General features: G+C 39.6%; 2 protein-coding genes across 3 annotated transcripts; one reads left to right on the top strand and one right to left on the bottom strand.

Moving 5' to 3' along the window:
- Positions 1-1,950: 1,950 nt before the first annotated feature.
- On the top strand, positions 1,951-4,876 carry LOC117142905. The gene is made up of 9 exons (XM_033307187.1): positions 1,951-2,113; positions 2,191-2,317; positions 2,389-2,532; positions 2,592-2,764; positions 2,825-3,031; positions 3,093-3,474; positions 3,536-3,746; positions 3,800-4,237; positions 4,295-4,876. Exons 1-9 carry the CDS (start codon positions 2,078-2,080, stop codon positions 4,761-4,763), a joined length of 2,187 nt encoding a protein of 728 aa, XP_033163078.1. The 5' UTR covers positions 1,951-2,077; the 3' UTR covers positions 4,764-4,876.
- A 1,242-nt stretch (positions 4,877-6,118) lies between these two features.
- Positions 6,119-15,856, bottom strand: LOC117142909 (RNA-binding protein squid). 2 transcript variants are annotated; one of them, XM_033307192.1, is made up of 8 exons: positions 15,690-15,856; positions 13,129-13,169; positions 12,792-13,066; positions 12,475-12,718; positions 12,262-12,390; positions 6,966-7,073; positions 6,363-6,531; positions 6,119-6,298 (listed from the first exon to the last, which is right to left on the bottom strand). In XM_033307192.1, the coding sequence occupies exons 1-7, from the start codon at positions 15,854-15,856 to the stop codon at positions 6,458-6,460; spliced, it is 1,038 nt and encodes a 345-aa protein (XP_033163083.1). In that variant the 3' UTR covers positions 6,119-6,298; positions 6,363-6,457. The 2 variants fall into 2 exon arrangements, with proteins under 2 accessions (XP_033163083.1, XP_033163084.1); XM_033307193.1 differs by lacking the exon at positions 6,966-7,073.
- Between the last annotated feature and the right edge of the window lie 1,028 nt (positions 15,857-16,884).

Raw genomic sequence — 16,884 nt, 5'->3', positions numbered from 1 at the left:
TTCGCGAGTGTGCGAAAAAAAAGAAGGCAGACAAAACTAACTGACAAAATGCCATATGTTTGTGCGCGATAAGCTGCGAAAAGCCCCTTCTTCTGGCCGGTTTCACCAGCCCACGAACGACCCCATTTCAGCAGCTCCAACCTGTAATTATAATTTAACACCGCATCAAATCAAACGGGTCAGGCAGTAAGGACAAAACACGAGCAAATCGATGTCCTGGCCATCAACCCACACGCACATAGCCCCCGGGCCAAAAGCCAAATGCCCCAACCAGAATCGCTCAGCCAGCTCAAAAGCCCGTGGCTCCAATGGCTGAGTAAATCAAAAATGTGCAATAAAAATTGCAATAAAGCACGCTTCACAGGTAGCGCAGTGCGGAGGGGATGGTGGGGTTTTGAGGGGTGGGAACCGGGGAATTGGATGGCTGCAAACCTCATCTAAGCAACGATAATGATTGCAATTCATTTTTATGACTGCCAACTAACCGTTTCCGGGTATTACGATTCTGCAAACCAATTTGGCCGGCACGCATATAACCAAATTTAATTAAACACGCAGATTTGCAACAAAACGGAGCGTAATAAAACCATTTTATGCTAAACGGGTCAATTTAAAACACACCTAATGTGCCGCTCTTTAGATTTATGAAATTAACATTAAAATTGTTTGATCCGGATTGGAGGACCAAAATTCTAGAATTTCTGACTTATGGTGTAGAATCATCAGTTTAAGTTGCTTATATGACAGAATAGGTAAATAATTATTAAAAAAAATTTAATCCGGCTTAGAGGACAAAATATCTAGTATCCTGAAGGTGTGTATATTAAAATGGCGAATCTTTAGCATTTTAATGCAATCATGCTAGATTAATATCACTGCACCAACAATGATATATACCTAGGCATTTGGCGCATTGACTCCATAACAGTGCGACATTCGTGACTCTGGGAGCAAAAAGGGCATCTAAACAAACACTAGAAATGCCAGCGAGGACCGCCCTTTAGCTTATTTTTAGTCGCGGGGCCAGAAGTGGCCAGAATGGCCAGGTTGAAGTGGCAGGTGGGCAGGTGGGCAGGTGAACGGGTGTACAGGGCACCTGTCGTCGCCAATCAACCTTGACTAGAACTGGGCGTTGCAGGATGGGAGGGTCACTGGGTTAGGTTACTAACATAAGAGTCAGTCCTGCACAAGGTTGCCTTTTGCTGCTGCCACACTGAGGTAAATATTTTGAGGCAACTTCAGGTGCGTAAAAATGTCAAAAGAGTCTAAAAGTCACTTTAAACCATATTAATAATATAAATTTACAATGGATTTGTTGCTTAGCTGCAAACTTTAAGTAATTCCTAAGGATATCTGTTTGAATATCGCTTACCTGAGATATTACTATTATTTGGAGACTTAAAAAACAATACAACAATTTGTAATTGTTTACATGCATTTTAAAATACTTAGCTTGTAATTGCTATTTTTCCAGTGATTTGTTACTGTTGGTTGGCTTTGGATGCGGTTTGCTTGGTTGGTTGGCCAGCGATTTTCCAATAAAATGAAATTGCATTTGATGATGCCAGGATGTTTTTTTTTTCCAATCATTCTGATATTTTCGCCCTCACCCGATTTGTTTTCCCATGCTGTTCTCCTTCACCCCTGCCATTTATAGAAAATTGAATAAAAGTGTTGCTGGCATTGCGACAAACTGCTGGACGAATGAGCGCGTGATTGGAGGCGATTTGTAGAAAAGGGAAAGCCGGCTCCTGGCCACCCAGAACCCAGGACCCAGATCCTTGCGTCCTGCCCACGAAGGAAGTGATTAGTGTAGCACTGCTCGACGGCTTCCTTGCGTGAGTCGCGGCATCGTGGAAGCCACGGGAACAAAGCAAACACGGCGCAGCGGAGAAATCCAATTTGTAATGGCTAGCTGGCCAAGTAGTAGCCTTTGATTTCATTGTTTCAACGGGTTAGCGCTCACACACACACAGAGAGACACCCTTACACCTTTTAAGGACTTTTGTAAACATTTTCCACATATTGTGCTGCAAATCGAAAAAAGAAAATCCGAAAAAAGTTTATCCAACCCAAGATGCATTCGACCAAGATTAAAGAGGGCGATGACAGAGTGAGTTGGCCATTCTATTGCCAGTCATATGTGTTGGCCATTAAACGTGGTCAACTAATTTGAATGCCACCGTTTAGGAGGAGATGGAGCTGAATCAAATCTGGCGAGGATGTCGTAAAATCCAGGGCGCCATTTTTCGTTATAACTTTGACATCTGCGCCGACCTAAAGCAGCATGATCCCTGTTGCAGTGGCTTCGTGTCCGGTGAGCACATCCTTCGAATGTATTGCCCTTTTTTATTGCGCCCCTTTTACGACCTAACCCATCTTCTCCAGAGCCCATTTTCACAGCCGTGCTGGGCAAGTATCGCAAGGTGGCCGGCATGTCGGAGTCGGAACTCCGGGATGTCACTGACTATTTCCAAATTCGAGATGGACGCGTGGCGTATCGTCAGTTCTGCAAGGTCGTCTGCAGCGAAAGTAAGTTGATTTTTAGTCAAATATTATCTTTAATCTAACTATTTAACATTTAAATAAAGCACTCCATAAGACCGCCAAAAGTGATCTAGCTACGGGACTGGAGTGGAACGATCCCTGGCATGTGAATGTTGTACCCCAGCCGGAGGATCGCCGACGTCTCTGCCTGATCCTGCTCAAGATAGCCCAACTATGCAATATTCCGCTCATGCCATACTTCCAGGACTACGAACTGGTGATAGATTTGCTTAATCCTATACCCACCATATTAAAAAACCATGCAATTTATTTGTAGATTGCGCAAAATGTTGGAGTGGTTACCGTTGCGCACTTTTCTCGTGTGCTGCACTTCATGAAGATACCACTTTCGGAGTCAGATTTTCTGCTCCTACTCAGACGCTATATGAAGGATGGATACCTGGTGAACTATGTGGCTTTCCTCAAGCACATCGATAATATTATAGCATACCTGGGCGAGCATCATCTACTGGACAACTCGCATGTAAGTGCTAACTTCAATGATAAGGAATTCGCGCGTATGATGAAATGTGTACCGCATGTAGGATATTATCAAGGACTTCCCTGGACGTTTAGTGGACCTAGAACTTTCCCAACTGCCAGCTATTGATGGTTGCAAGGCAGTGCATCCAATCTTTCCTGATGCCTGCAGTACACCCAAAAAGAATCGAAATCAGTGCGACATTCTGTTCTGCATTCAGAACTACGTCTACAAGAGCCAAGTGCGCACCTCCGAGTTCCTGGAGTGCTATGACAGCCTAAACGTGGGCAGCATCACCAAGAATCAATTTGAGCGCGGTCTGTCCAACATGGGAGTGGGAAAATATCTGACCCAAAGGGAAATGTCCATCCTGCTGGAACGCTACACTGACCCCGTGGATATCAATCGAGTGCGTTGGCGCAATTTCGCTGATGAGATCGATACAGGTGAAGAGTAATGAATCCTATGAGCACTATACTCTCTAAACACGGCTCTATATATTTTTAGTATTCACCATAAAGAACCTGGAGAAGATGCCGCAGTGTGTCGTGGAATCACCACTTCGTCACATCCAGGAGTTGCCCAGACCAGGCGCCGTGCCCTGGGAGTCTGTGTCGGCGAATGTTCGTGATATGTGTGAGGATGCCATGGCCAAGATTAAGATACGCATCCGCAATCGTCGCCTCTATCTGCATCCATTCTTCCGAAGCTACGATAAGTAAGTTTACGGATCTTAAATGAAGATTGAACTATTTGGCGTTTCCTTTCCAGACTCAACAGTGGACATGTGCGCTGCAATATTACCAAGCAGATCTTCCGCACCAATGGCATCCTTCTGTCCGATCCGGAGCAGGACTCTGTGCTTAGTCGCTATGGAAACGAGCTGGGCTTTTGCTACACCAAGTTTTTGGATGACGTCGATCCGGCGGAGTATGCCATGCCAGCGCTGGTCACCAAGCAGCAACTGGTGGAGTGTCCACCGTTTGCGAGAGACAATTTGGATCCCGAGGATGTCAGCGAGGAGGTCATCGTGCGCATCCTTACGAACGCCAAGCGACAGGCTGTGGTCAAGAGCGTGGCCGTCATCGAGTTCATGAAGGACTACGATCGCCATCGCGAGGGCGAGATCCTTGAATCGGACTTCAAGCGAGCCCTGGATAACTCAAGTGTAATCATCAAGGAAGAGGAAGCTAACATCTTGTGCAACATGTGAGTTACTCGTTACTTTTTATTTATATTTTATTTTTATCCTTTTAACATGACCAGCTTCCGTTCACCGAATCGCGTGTCCTGCATTCGCTATCGCGATTTCTGCAAGGCCCTCGACGAGATCTTCATTCAACTGGACACGAACATGGGTGACCAGGTGGTGACCGCCGTGCCGCTGCTCCACCTGCCCAATCTGGACTGCGTCGACTGCTTCCTGAGCTTCGACGAGCGAACCATCTGCTCGCAGGCCCTGATGAAGTTGGCCCGCAAGCCGGACGAGATCTCCAATCTGAGCCAGGTGTTCAAGGACTTCGATCGCGAACAGTGCGGCTCGATTACGCAGAATCAATTCCTGCGCGGCATCACGGTGCGCGACATGCATGTAATGCTGAGCAGCCGCGAGTTCCAAGCGATCTGCAAGTGCTTCGGCGTGAAGAAGGGCATGTGCATGGAGTTCAACTACCGGGAGTTCCTGAAAATCCTCGACGTGCTCTTTGCCACCGGCCAAATGAAGCGCAACTATTAAGAGTGGCGCGAAAACTAACCCTCTCCAAATTCCAAGTGTATTCCGCCGTTTCATTTGTCCAAATTTTTGAATGTTATCAGTTAAATAAAAAACAATCGATGGACTCTTTTTAATTTAGGTTTCTTTAATGTAATCGCTTTAAAACTGATCTCCTATCATTCAATTAAGTTAGGTTGTAATTTCGCTTGAGAATGTTTAATTTTTTTTTAAGGGGGAAAATCCACGCTTCCATGTATTGATTTCCTCGAAATGCTACCTAAACTGCCCGTCCAGCGCACATTCGGCATTTATGTATACTAATGCCATTCATTCAGCTTGACGGTCGGACGATTTCATAAAGATTTTCATATAGCTATAGTAGTGTATACATAGATAGATTTGATTTAACAATTCGCATTCTTGCAGTGGTCTATACAATTGTGGGGGTGTACGTAGAGAGTGTGGCTTTAGATTTTTATTAAAATATAAATCTCTTCCCTTTCAGAAGTGTACATAAATATAGATGTATTATGTATTATGTATGTATATATGTAGTCTATGAGCGTAATACACATATCTGGAAAACAAAAACTAATCTCGTTTCCGCTTTCTCTGCTCGGTACTAGTATTATGTAATATGGTGGTTTTGTTTGTTGTAGGTTGTTTCTGCTTTGTTGTCTTGTCCTGTCTTGTCGTATATCGTATATCGAATATCGTATATAGTTTTTCTCAATCGAACGGGAAGAAGGCAACCCGATGTGCCAGCCAGTCAACGCTTGCTTCTTTTTTGTTTGTTGTTTCTATAATTATTATTACATATTACAGTTAATTCATAATTAAAGTTAAACAAATACTTATACTCTATTGTATTGTGTAATATATGAAACATTTTAGCTGTATTTTGTTTTGTAAGTATTTTTGTTTGATTTCTTCTGTGTTTTTTTCTATCTTTCCTATCTCTCCGACATCCTGTGCTCTACTGACGCGTTAAACAATTACCTCGCATAATGTATGGGACTACATTAGAAAAACAAATTAGTTTCGACACACAGACAACGTGAGCATTGCACAGCATTTAGTTTGGCAAATGTTGTTTGCCACGTTTCCCTGCAATGTTGTCTTGTGGTTTTGCACGGGTTGAAGGGTTGTTTGGTGGGCGGTTGGTTGGTTGTTTGGTTGGTTGGTTTGTCGGCTTAATGAGCGTGTGGCTATGAAAAATTAGCCACTTGCTGAAAAATTACATGTGTATGCCTAACTATGTGTGTGTATCTATATTTGTGTTTTTTTTTTGTTGTTTTGCTTTGTGGTTTTGCCTTGTATGGTATAAATGATGCTTTTTAGCTGCGTATGATGCTGTTGTTGGAATGGTGCTACACATCAAGTGTGTAAAGGTGTGTTAAGGTTGCTGATGTTGATATTATTGCTCCCAGCCAGCCAGTCTATTCATTTTCATTTTTCCTCATTTCTTTCATACAGATATATACAACGGCGTATGTATATATGTGGTTACCCATGTGGTGTTGTTGCAGAGATGTGTGTTGCTTCTTGTAGTAATGCTGCAATGAAATAATCAACATTAATTAACTGACAACAAAGCGTCGATGATGGCTTTCAACTCACCATAACAAACTAAACTAGGTAAAATTCAAATAGTTTGCAGTTATCCGGAGAATGCGAGATACCCAATATGCCCGCCCACGCCCCCTGCCCCCTTTTTAGTAGGGCTGGTGCCGCTGCTGGCGTCCACCGCCTCCGCGCTGCTTGCCACCGTTAAAACCGCCACCGCCGCCTGTTGTGGAAACGTTTGGAAAGTGTGCAAGGCATTAGTCAGTTAAATTCTTCGAATCGAGAGTATCAGATTAAATCAGGCAAAAAGAAAGACATGCTCAACATCTGCGGGTAGGAAAGGAGAGGGGTTCATCTATAGATATCTTTAACTACGCCAAACGACTTGGGTTTTCTTTTTTTTTTTGGGAAATTTTGACCAATTCTAGTGGGGGGCAGCACAGCATAGCAAAATAAAGTAAAAAACATAAGTCATGAAAAGCCAATGGAGGAAGGATATAAACCAAAAACGATGAAACTGCTTTACAAACATAATTAAAATCATTGCGAATAGTAGACTACACTATGTAGTTTTTTTAATAGGAGGAATGAGGTCTCAACAATTCGTTGGTTACAGATAGTTTTTGGTTTTTACTAGGCGCTTCTTAGTGTTAATACCTTTGGGGCCGCCGCCGCCGCGGGGTCCACCGCGACCACCGCCCATATTGCCACCACCGCCTCCGCCGTAGCCGTTACCCTCAAAGCCGCCGCCGTAACCGTAGCCGTCTTTTGGTTGCAATGGCATTTCGTGGTGCAATCAATCACACACACAGCATGCGCAGATTGGTTCGTACAGAAAATTGATGAAAACACAAACAAAGCTTATCTTATAAAATGGTGTAAAACGGCACGAACTAAAATAAGATGGATCTAATTGGTACTGCCAACTACTTTAGCTTAAATTATTGCTAGGAATTGTGAGCCAAGTGGTCACGACTTGGTTGGAATTGTTGAATTCTTACATTTACTAACATGTTGTCAAAGTAAATTTACAACGCTTAATGACACAATCTGATATCATATTTGATTACAATACATTTTACAAAAACTGGCTAGTTGGCAGGACTTTTGGTCGAGTGGAACTATCAATTACTTGGATCGGGGGGAATTGTATTCTTTTACTTTTTCGCTTGGTCAAAATTAGTGCCGCCCAGTTTTGGACGACGCCGACGAGCCGAGGGGAGACAATTCAAATGGCACATACCGAGCGAGCTGGAAAGGAATCACCTGCTCCGGATCCGGAGGAGATTGTGGTTGGTGTTGGGTAAAAGATCAGGGGTGGGGGGTTGTGGACGGAAACTGAAATACACACAAAATTGTTGTCTGGTTTTTTGTTTTTTTTTTTTTTCGTTTTTCTTTTATTTGCTCATTTTTCTTGTTTGTGGATTTTGATTATAAGATTGATGGTTAAAATGTTGCTCTAACATGTGTAGTTGTCGATTGTTGTAGCTGTTGGTTGCTGGTACACAATAAAAATTTAAAAAACAATTTTCGCTCGCTTTCCTCTTGCAAATGTCGAGGAAAATGGCGCAAGGCGGCGCTCACACATACATGCGGTTCTCGATTGGATTGGTTGTTATTTTCGCTTCGTTATATATAATTATATAATATAACTCTGGTTGTTGTCTCAGATTTTGGTTAGTTGTCGACCGGACGCGACTCGACTTATTAACATGTTTCACAATGTATTGCAATGGATTTTTCAATTCAAATCAATTCATTCGATTTCTCATTTCCTTACAGCACTCGTTATGCATTTATGTTTTTTAATTTTTACCTCATTTTCCACACAACAATTTCAGCATTTCAATTTCAAATTAATTACTTTGTAAACGTTCGATTGAATATATTCGGTAAATAATTTTGTAAGGTTTTTGCCAAATAAATTTGTGAATTCATTTGCTGCTCTTGTGTGTGTGTATTTTGAATGTCTCACCTCAGCAAAAAGTAATAAAATGATCATTTTGAATTTTCTTTTAAATCACTCCCATTGAAGGATCATCGGGAATTACAAGGCTGGTCAAGGGGGAAGGGGAGGGGGATGAGGATGCGGAGTAGTCTGTCGCGAATATATTATTATTTTCGTGTCATAGAAAACGTTTTGCGAAAAACAAAAACAAATGCAAATAGTCAACAAATTTTACTTTATACTCGAGTTAATATAATGATTATAATAATTACTCTTCGTGTTCATTGTTGTTGTTGTTGTAGCTGTTGTTAAAAACAAGAAAACTGGATTTGTAGCTTAAGAATTGTCTCAGAATCGGTTTGACAATATTTTAATTCATTCATTACTTTAGTGGTTCCATTATATTATCATTTCATATTTCTTCTTTTTTTTTAGAGTTTTTCAATGCATTTTACTAAAAACAAATATTAATTACGCTAAGTTACTTGTAAATATATACGTTTTAAATGTAATAGAAAAAGGAAGATTTAAGTAAAAAATGAAAAACGTTACAGTTAAGTGAAAAGTTAACACTTGGTGCGGTTTTGCATGGCGGATCGCTCGATTGCTCGATCTCTGGTCGCTTGGTTGCTTGATTGCCTGATTGATTGCTTTGTTTGGATGTCGGTGGATAGTAGATGGATATAGTGGCTCTACTGGTGTTGTTCTCACCAATGACCATCGGTCACCGGTTGTATCGGTTACCGGGTCGGCCGGGCAATCGGTTAACCGCTTGCGAGAAGCTTGGACAAGACAAAGGCGCGCAGCTTGCGATCGTTTTTGGATATTCGCTTTTGGGTGGTTGGTGGCTGTGTTTTGAGTTGAACTCTCATTGGGGTTTCTTTTACTTATGTTTTGGGTTCGTTTAGTTTGATTTCTTTTTTTCGTTTTTGTGAGGCGAAACATCGGAAAATTCGGTATTACAATCATATAATCGTATATAAATATGTTCAAAAATCATAGTTAAGAAAGTAATATTACATAATTGCGGGTACAAATGCGGGGAGCGGGAACCGAAACACCCGATCTGCGTACTTGGCGTATATTATTTAACAGATCTAACTCGGTGTTTAAGCTACAGCTCCCCGCACTTTTTTTTGTGGTCTGGTTTGTTAGTTTTAGAATTTCAAGTTGTAGTTGTAGAGTAGTAACGGAATAGGAAATTATAAAGACTAAGAATATATTGTTATTAGGGTTTTAATATAAAGTGGGGGCACAAAATTATTGCTATATAATTGTATGGTAAGTATATGTAAAGGTATACAAAAATTTTGTTTATATCAAAAAAATTTGTTTACACATTTAAACATCATAATAATCGGTATAATAATTAATAAAAATATATCATAAAATGTATATAAAAACTTTTCTTTCTGGGATAACTTTAATATAAATGTCAATAAATTTTTTTCTTATCTTGCCTAGATTTTTTTTGTTTAGTTTTCTTTGTATACAGACAACTTGCTAAAAACATTGAGAAACATGCAATTTCTTTGTAAAACAATTTACTCAAAGTTTATGATTAAAGGTGTATGTAAATGTACAAATGTATATATAATTGGTATACAGTCAAATTGTCGACGCACATTGACAACATTTGATAGGATAATTATTAGCAAAAAGTTCATTTCAAGGTTCTGCTTAATTTCAAATTCAAAGATATACGAATTATACGAAGTATTTATATATACATTTGCGAATAGCAATGCTTGTGTATGTGTGATTTGTTAGTGTTGCTCGACTTAACTTTTAAAAACCATAAGAAAAAATTATATATGTATATATGCTTGAATTAAAATTACTAAAATTGACGAAGTGTGTTTTTATGATTCGTTTTGTTTTTTTTGTTTGTTTGTTGGAAAAGTTGCATTTTTGTACTGCTACAATTAAGATGTTGTTGATGTTGCTATTGCAGTTGTAATTACTTGTCGTTGTTCAGTAAGTTAGTTAGTTGTTTGTTTGTAGTTCTTTATCCTGGAATCAACGTATGAACATGCAGAATGCCGCAATGCGCTCGCGGTGCAACTGAAACAAGCCTCAAAAATGGATTGCTTCGGACATTACGTTACGTTTTGGTCAAGAAAGTGCAGCGGAAATGCAAATAAAGCAAATAAAAGAACGATCTAACGAATGAGGCGCGGGGGAGGGGTGCTGCTGCAGTGGTTCCACCGGAATGATAATATCCCGGATACACTGCACTGACTTTTTTGGACCCCCGAGGCCTTCAGATCTTTTCAGAGCTTCTGGTTGTTGTGCTCTTGTCGTATTGTAGTTGTTTTTTACAAGGATTTGCCTTAAAATAATACTATCAAAAATAGTACCATAGTTAAATGTTACGTTTTATGTATAAATATATAACATTTGTATATATTTGATATAAATATATATGGTAGGTATATTGACGTATGGTGCATACGAAAACATATGCATTGCAAAGAACGTGAATATTATCCCGTTGCCGGAATAATAATATGTATCTAAAAATATATTTATATGCTATATATAAGGTATATATATATTTAAATAGACATTGAATCAAAGCTTTGATTACGCGTTTCGTGTGTTTTGTTTGTTGTTTGTTGTCGTTTCTGTTCTGGTTGCTTGTTGTTTAGTGTTTTGTTAAACAAAACAAAAGGTGAAACTATTTAAATAACTATTTTATGGGATTGCTGGGGGGAAAGTGGTTGTGTGTGTGTGTGGTGTAGGTGTTTGTGTGTTTCAACAGATTTTGGTTTCAGTGTGTTCAAACAATAACAGTTTAGTTAACAATTAAAAAAGGCACAAGTTGCAATTGCGCAAAAGGCCAAAAACACTGGCGTTTCACACAGTTTCACATAATTGGCACATGCTCCTCTCTTGTGTTTCATGTTTCTTTGTTTGTTGTTATGTCTGGGGTTTCTGTTCTTCTGGTTGTTTGTTTGCTGCCCTTGCGTTTGAGGTATTTGTCATCTTTGGAAAGTCTGTTGAAGGCAACCAAGTTGTTGTTGTTTTGGTTGTTTGTTGGTTGGTCCGGTCTGGTGGTCGCATATTAATGGCAGGATGGTAGCATTATATATGCCTCGACTTGAACGTCACGTCTACTCTTCTCATCGCTCCTTCTCACTCTTTTAACAACACATCTTTTTTTACACACGCTTCGTCAGTTTTATGTTTAAATGCTACTCAACTAATAATTGGTAATTAAATGTTTCGTTTTAATTAATTCTCGTTTAAAAGGTACGCTTTAAAATTTTAAACATCAATTATATGCCTTTAAAATTATACGTAGTTTTATATATATAATAAGATAGATATAAATGTGTATATAAAAATTGCGAATTTGCTTGTTATATTAAATGATGAAAATTGTCTGTCAAAATACACATTCTCTTTTTTTCAATATAAAATGAACGATTAGATTAAAATTTATATGTTAGCATTAAAGAAATGTTTCTTGTTTTCTCTCTTTCAAATCTACAATTTTTAAAAGTTTTCTTGTTTTTAGCGACGTTGCTTTCGTAGTTGTTGTTCTTGTTCTTTCTTGTTGTTGTTTTTGATGTTGTTGTTCTTTGACATCATATACCAACATGATTTATATGCAAATATGCATATAGACAATGCATGCGGTATATAAGCATATATAAATATATATATATATATATATGTTACTATATATCGAAATGCAGCTAAACTTTTGTTTTTGTTTTTCTCTCAGTTTTGTTTGAATGGGAAACACAACAACGTGGAAATTTTGGATCAGATCAGGTCTATGGCAAAAATTAGAAGGTTTTTATGTTCTGCGGTTGTTGTTGTTTGCTTTGTTTGATTATTTTTTTCTGATTTTGTTGCTGGCCAGCTCTATGCGGCTGAGCTCTACTTAGAACTGCTGATAGTTGTTGCTATTGTTCTTGTTTTGATGGTAATTACTCGACGTGTTGTTATTGTAATAATTGTTTTGAGCACTACTTTGTTGTTTGTTGTATTTACCATAACCGTAGTCATATCCATTATAGTAGCCGCCGGCATAGTAGTCGCCATAGCCACCGGCACCATATCCGCCGTAGCCGCCGCCATAGCCGCCGTATGATCCCTGTCCGTCCCACTGGTTGTTGTAGCCTATGGGATGGTGTGAAATATATAGTTTAAAGCCGGTTTCCATGAGAAGCAATGAAGCACTGCTTCGTCAGCGTCTGTACTAACCACCGCGTCCTCCGTAGCCACCGCGTCCGCCGCGCATACCGCCGCGTGGGCCACCACGCATACCGCCCATCATCTGATTCTCCGGCTTGGGCGTCGCACGCTTAACATCGACCTCCTTGCCGGCGATCTTCTGCTTGGGCGTCTTCAGCAGATCCGTCACCACCTGCTCTGAATCGAAGGTGATGAAGCAGAATCCCTTGCGCTGCGACTTTTGCTTGTCGAATGGCATCTCCACCTCGACGATCTTTAAACAAAAATAATTTAGGTAAGTCATTATTGGCAAATTCCAAACGGTCTACCGCTTTAGGGTTACTCACGTTGCCAAACTGTCCAAAGTAGGTCTTAATCTCCTCGTCGCTGATCTCTGTGGTGAGGCCACCGACAAAGATCTTGCCGTGCCTGGCCTTGGCCTTCTTGGGATCGACCTTCTTGCTGTTGATTATGTGCTCCTCCACGGCGCTGACCTTTTCAATGGCCTCGGTGTTTGTGAACACGATGAAGGCGAATCCTCGGGATCGACCGGTCTGGGGATCTGTCTTGACATTGATGCTCTCGATCTCGCCGTATTTGCCGAAGTGATCGCGGAGTTCCTCTGAAATAATAGAAAAACACTTGTTAGCATTTCTTTTTTTTAGTTTTAGCTTTTCTACTTACTCTCAGTCGTTTCCCAGCTCAGACCACCGACAAACAGTTTCCTGCGAAAGTTTAAAGATCAATTGGTTAGTTTGATGGTATTTTAAAACATTTCAATATCGATTTAGGGAAATATTTGGGGGGGAAAAGGGAAAATCAGGCACGAAAAATAGGTTGTGTTTGATGCGCGAGGCAAATACTTTCTTGATTTACTTTAAATTTTTCTTCTCTTACTGATTTTCGTATTGGCTGCAAAAGAATTTGATGACTGGGCAAGAATACAAAACGAATAAAAAAAACTCACCAAATTTGAAGTGAAAAATTGCTTTAGTTACTGTATTGCAATCAAAGAATTGATCGGATAGTGTCAAAAAACTTGCAAACTCGGAATGAGCGAAAGAGTTCGAGGAGCGAGCGAGCGATCGATCGAGAGACACAAAACGAGCGAAAGATATAGATATATAGTATATAGTATATATGCAAGAGTGAATTATTAAGTTTTTGTTTTGGGTATGCTTAAGATTCTTTGTTTGTACAAATAACAATTAACAATTAGTCTTTATTCAATAGGATGAGAAAAATAATGCAAAGGTTTTTATGCTGGATTGTGGTTAGTTTTACTTGCTTTATTTGGCTGTTTATTTTATTTTATTTTCTTTTTTTATATAAAAAGGAATGTTGAAAAAATATGCATAGACACTTATAGTTTACTGTGATGTACGTTACTCTCATTGATTTCTGGACTTTTTGGAAAGATATCTCATCGTTCTCGGCGGATTCCCGGCAAATTTGGAACAGTCTCATCACACGGCGGCGGAATTTCGATTGCAATTTAGTGATTGTGCTTCTTTATTGTGGCAATTCGTTACGTTACATTCGTTCATTGTGTTTCTTTCTTCGGGCGATATATAATGTATAGTTTCTGAGCTTCATAAAACAAAACGAAAAAACTGCGAGTCTCTTTTTCACTCGGTCTCTCTCTGTCTCCGATTACTTGGTACTTTTTTCTCTTTCTTTTTTTTAGGTAATTTACAAGTTATACGTTAAGAGATACAATACAATATATACTCGTTTACATATGGATCCAATTTTAAATCGAGATAATTTCTTGATAATTTTGTGTGTCGATAGTTCTATATATTGGCTGACTGACTGATTGATTGTTTTAGTTTTAGATAGATAAATACCATCAGCATCATTATCGGCGGAGCGGAGACTTTTGGAGACTGAAGTGTGGAGAGGGTTGCGTATCCTCCAAGTATAAGTCCGCCGGATCCGAATCCGTAAACGTTTGCCGGGGGCAGGAATACGAATCCAAATCCATATCCGAATCCATATCCGTATCCGTCTTGAGCATAGCTTAAAACCCTGACCTGGGCCATTTCACTTCTCTCAAAACCTGCCGGAGAGGAACAAGGTTAGTTCGCTCACAAGACAACAGGATAAGCTATGATTTTCGATTTAATTTCTCCATTCCGTCCTTCTTCCTTTACGGGGGATTCTCTGCATCTGCTTCGTCAGCGCTGGTTTCGTATTATCGTTTAAATGTACAGTTTCGTGTGACTTAAGATTAAACTTATATATAAAATGATCATAAAGGATGGGCAAATGAAGTGTACACTAGACCTAAAAACCAAAACGCAGGGAGCAAACAAGAGGACCATTCTACTTGATAATCATCATCTCATCTCTCTGCTTTAATCCATCTAAATTATTTATCATTTATAATTTACATTAAATGTTCGTTAAATTAATTTTTTGGCGCCTTGGCAACTCCAAACGACGCCGGCTGACGCTCTCTGAGAGTGAGAGCGCGCAAAAGAGATGGCGAGCGAACGAAGCCGGCAAGCAAAAGAGAATAAGTGAAAACTGCAAAACACGCACACACCTACAGAACAGCGGGCGTTAGGTTGGTATGTATGCCTGTATGCAGCCGCCATTTTGGGTACAAAACTGGAAGAGCACAAAATAACAACGAATAGCCGAAACAAAGAGTAATGCGAATTAAAAAGAATACACTGACAAATACAAACATAACTTTTTCCGTTTTTTTTCGCCACATTTTTTGCAAGTGAAAGGCAACCGTATGTTTTTGTGCTCGTATGCGTCACAGTGTGTGTGTGGGGCAACGTGGGAAACAAACATAACCTCACAAAGGGGAGAAAATGTGCTCCAAACTTAAGAAAACTCTGGTTTTCATTACGGAAAGTGCGTGTGTGTGGAGGGGAAAACGTTAAAAATTTTCCATGTCTCCCGAAACTGTGATGATGCATTTCGGCCCGAAGATTCTATTAATATGACTGAAGTACAGTCGCACCGACACCTCACACACACACATAAACACACTCCGACGCACGAGCGCAAGCGAGAGAGAACACAAAAGGGGTCAGACTTCCCCCGCAGAACCCCGTAAAACCCAATGAAACTCAACCAACGACGTTAGCTTCGCATTTACGTAACAGAGTAGGCAATATACACTATATAGAAGCAGAGATTCTATGGGGGGCACATGATCATCGGCAGCCCGTTGCAAAAATAAAATAGAGCAAAAAAAAAACGTATCCACCGGATAATGAACATACCTGTCGTCGTCCCGCTGGCCGGATGCAGCCGATTGGTTGTCCGAACTGCCGTTGGTCGAGCCGGCGGCGCCCGCATCACCATTTTCAGATCCCGGACCGTCGGCAGTCACGTCCTTGGTGAAATCCTCGCCGTTAATTTCTGTATCCACTTGCTTGTTCTCGGCCATTTTGTGTGTTTTCAATTGATTTACTAATTTCGGGGGCTAGGCAGCACGATATTCGTTTTTTACGCAGAGCCGGAGATTTTTATACACACTCGCCAAAAAGTCGCGCGTACGAATGAAATGACGACCGGAAAATGACAAATCCAAACGGCAGCGTGTGTATATGGGTGCGGCGTTGCCACCTTGATGTTTTGCCAGTCAAATCGATTTGGTATTATTTTAATAAATACTTGTATTGTATTCGCTTTCTCCACCTGTGGATTATTAGCTGTACATTTGCCAAGAACTAAATTGTGATTTTCAATACGATACCATCCAAATTAGCCAATACATGGGGCTAAATGGGCGCGTGACCTGTCTGTTTGCAGTATGGCAGCTCTGATTTATACAATGTACACACACCTATGAACAGAAAATGAAATAAATACCAAAAATAGTATACAAATATATTAAAGCCCAGTTTACACTATGTACAGGTTACCCGATTATTTAAATTATTTTAGTTGTATTAATGTTATAAATATTAAGTATTTTAAATATATTTATAATTTTATAAATAAAAGAAATACAATGTTAAATTTTTACTATATGTTGGGAACAGAAAGAACATATACAAACAAAGAATTGTTTTAAATCGAATTTGCATATTCACTTCTTAGAGGCTGAAACATTTTAAAATATTTAATTGATTTATATCCAATTTTTATTTAATTTTTATAATTTTCTTCAATTTTCTTATATATGTTTTTCCGATTTCCCCACCGGCAATAATTTAACATTATTAAAGTTTCTATATTTATGCATTTTTAATGTATTCTTTCCTTAAAGAATGTTGTTTGATAAGCTTACTCAAGAAAGCAGAAATCGCTAAAATAAAAATAAGTTTTATAGTACTATTTAATAGAAACTTAGCGCCCCTACAATAAAAAGCTCAATTAAAATCATAATATTCGATCGAAAATACCAGATTAACCACCCCAAAAAATGAAGTGTGTACACACCCTTCGAAAAGCCGCCATCATTCACACACC

This window comes from Drosophila mauritiana, chromosome 3R, assembly GCF_004382145.1.
Source record: "Drosophila mauritiana strain mau12 chromosome 3R, ASM438214v1, whole genome shotgun sequence".
Classification (NCBI taxonomy): domain Eukaryota; kingdom Metazoa; phylum Arthropoda; class Insecta; order Diptera; family Drosophilidae; genus Drosophila; species Drosophila mauritiana.
Note: the sequence above shows the minus strand (reverse complement) of the source record. Positions and strands in the feature narration are given on the sequence as shown.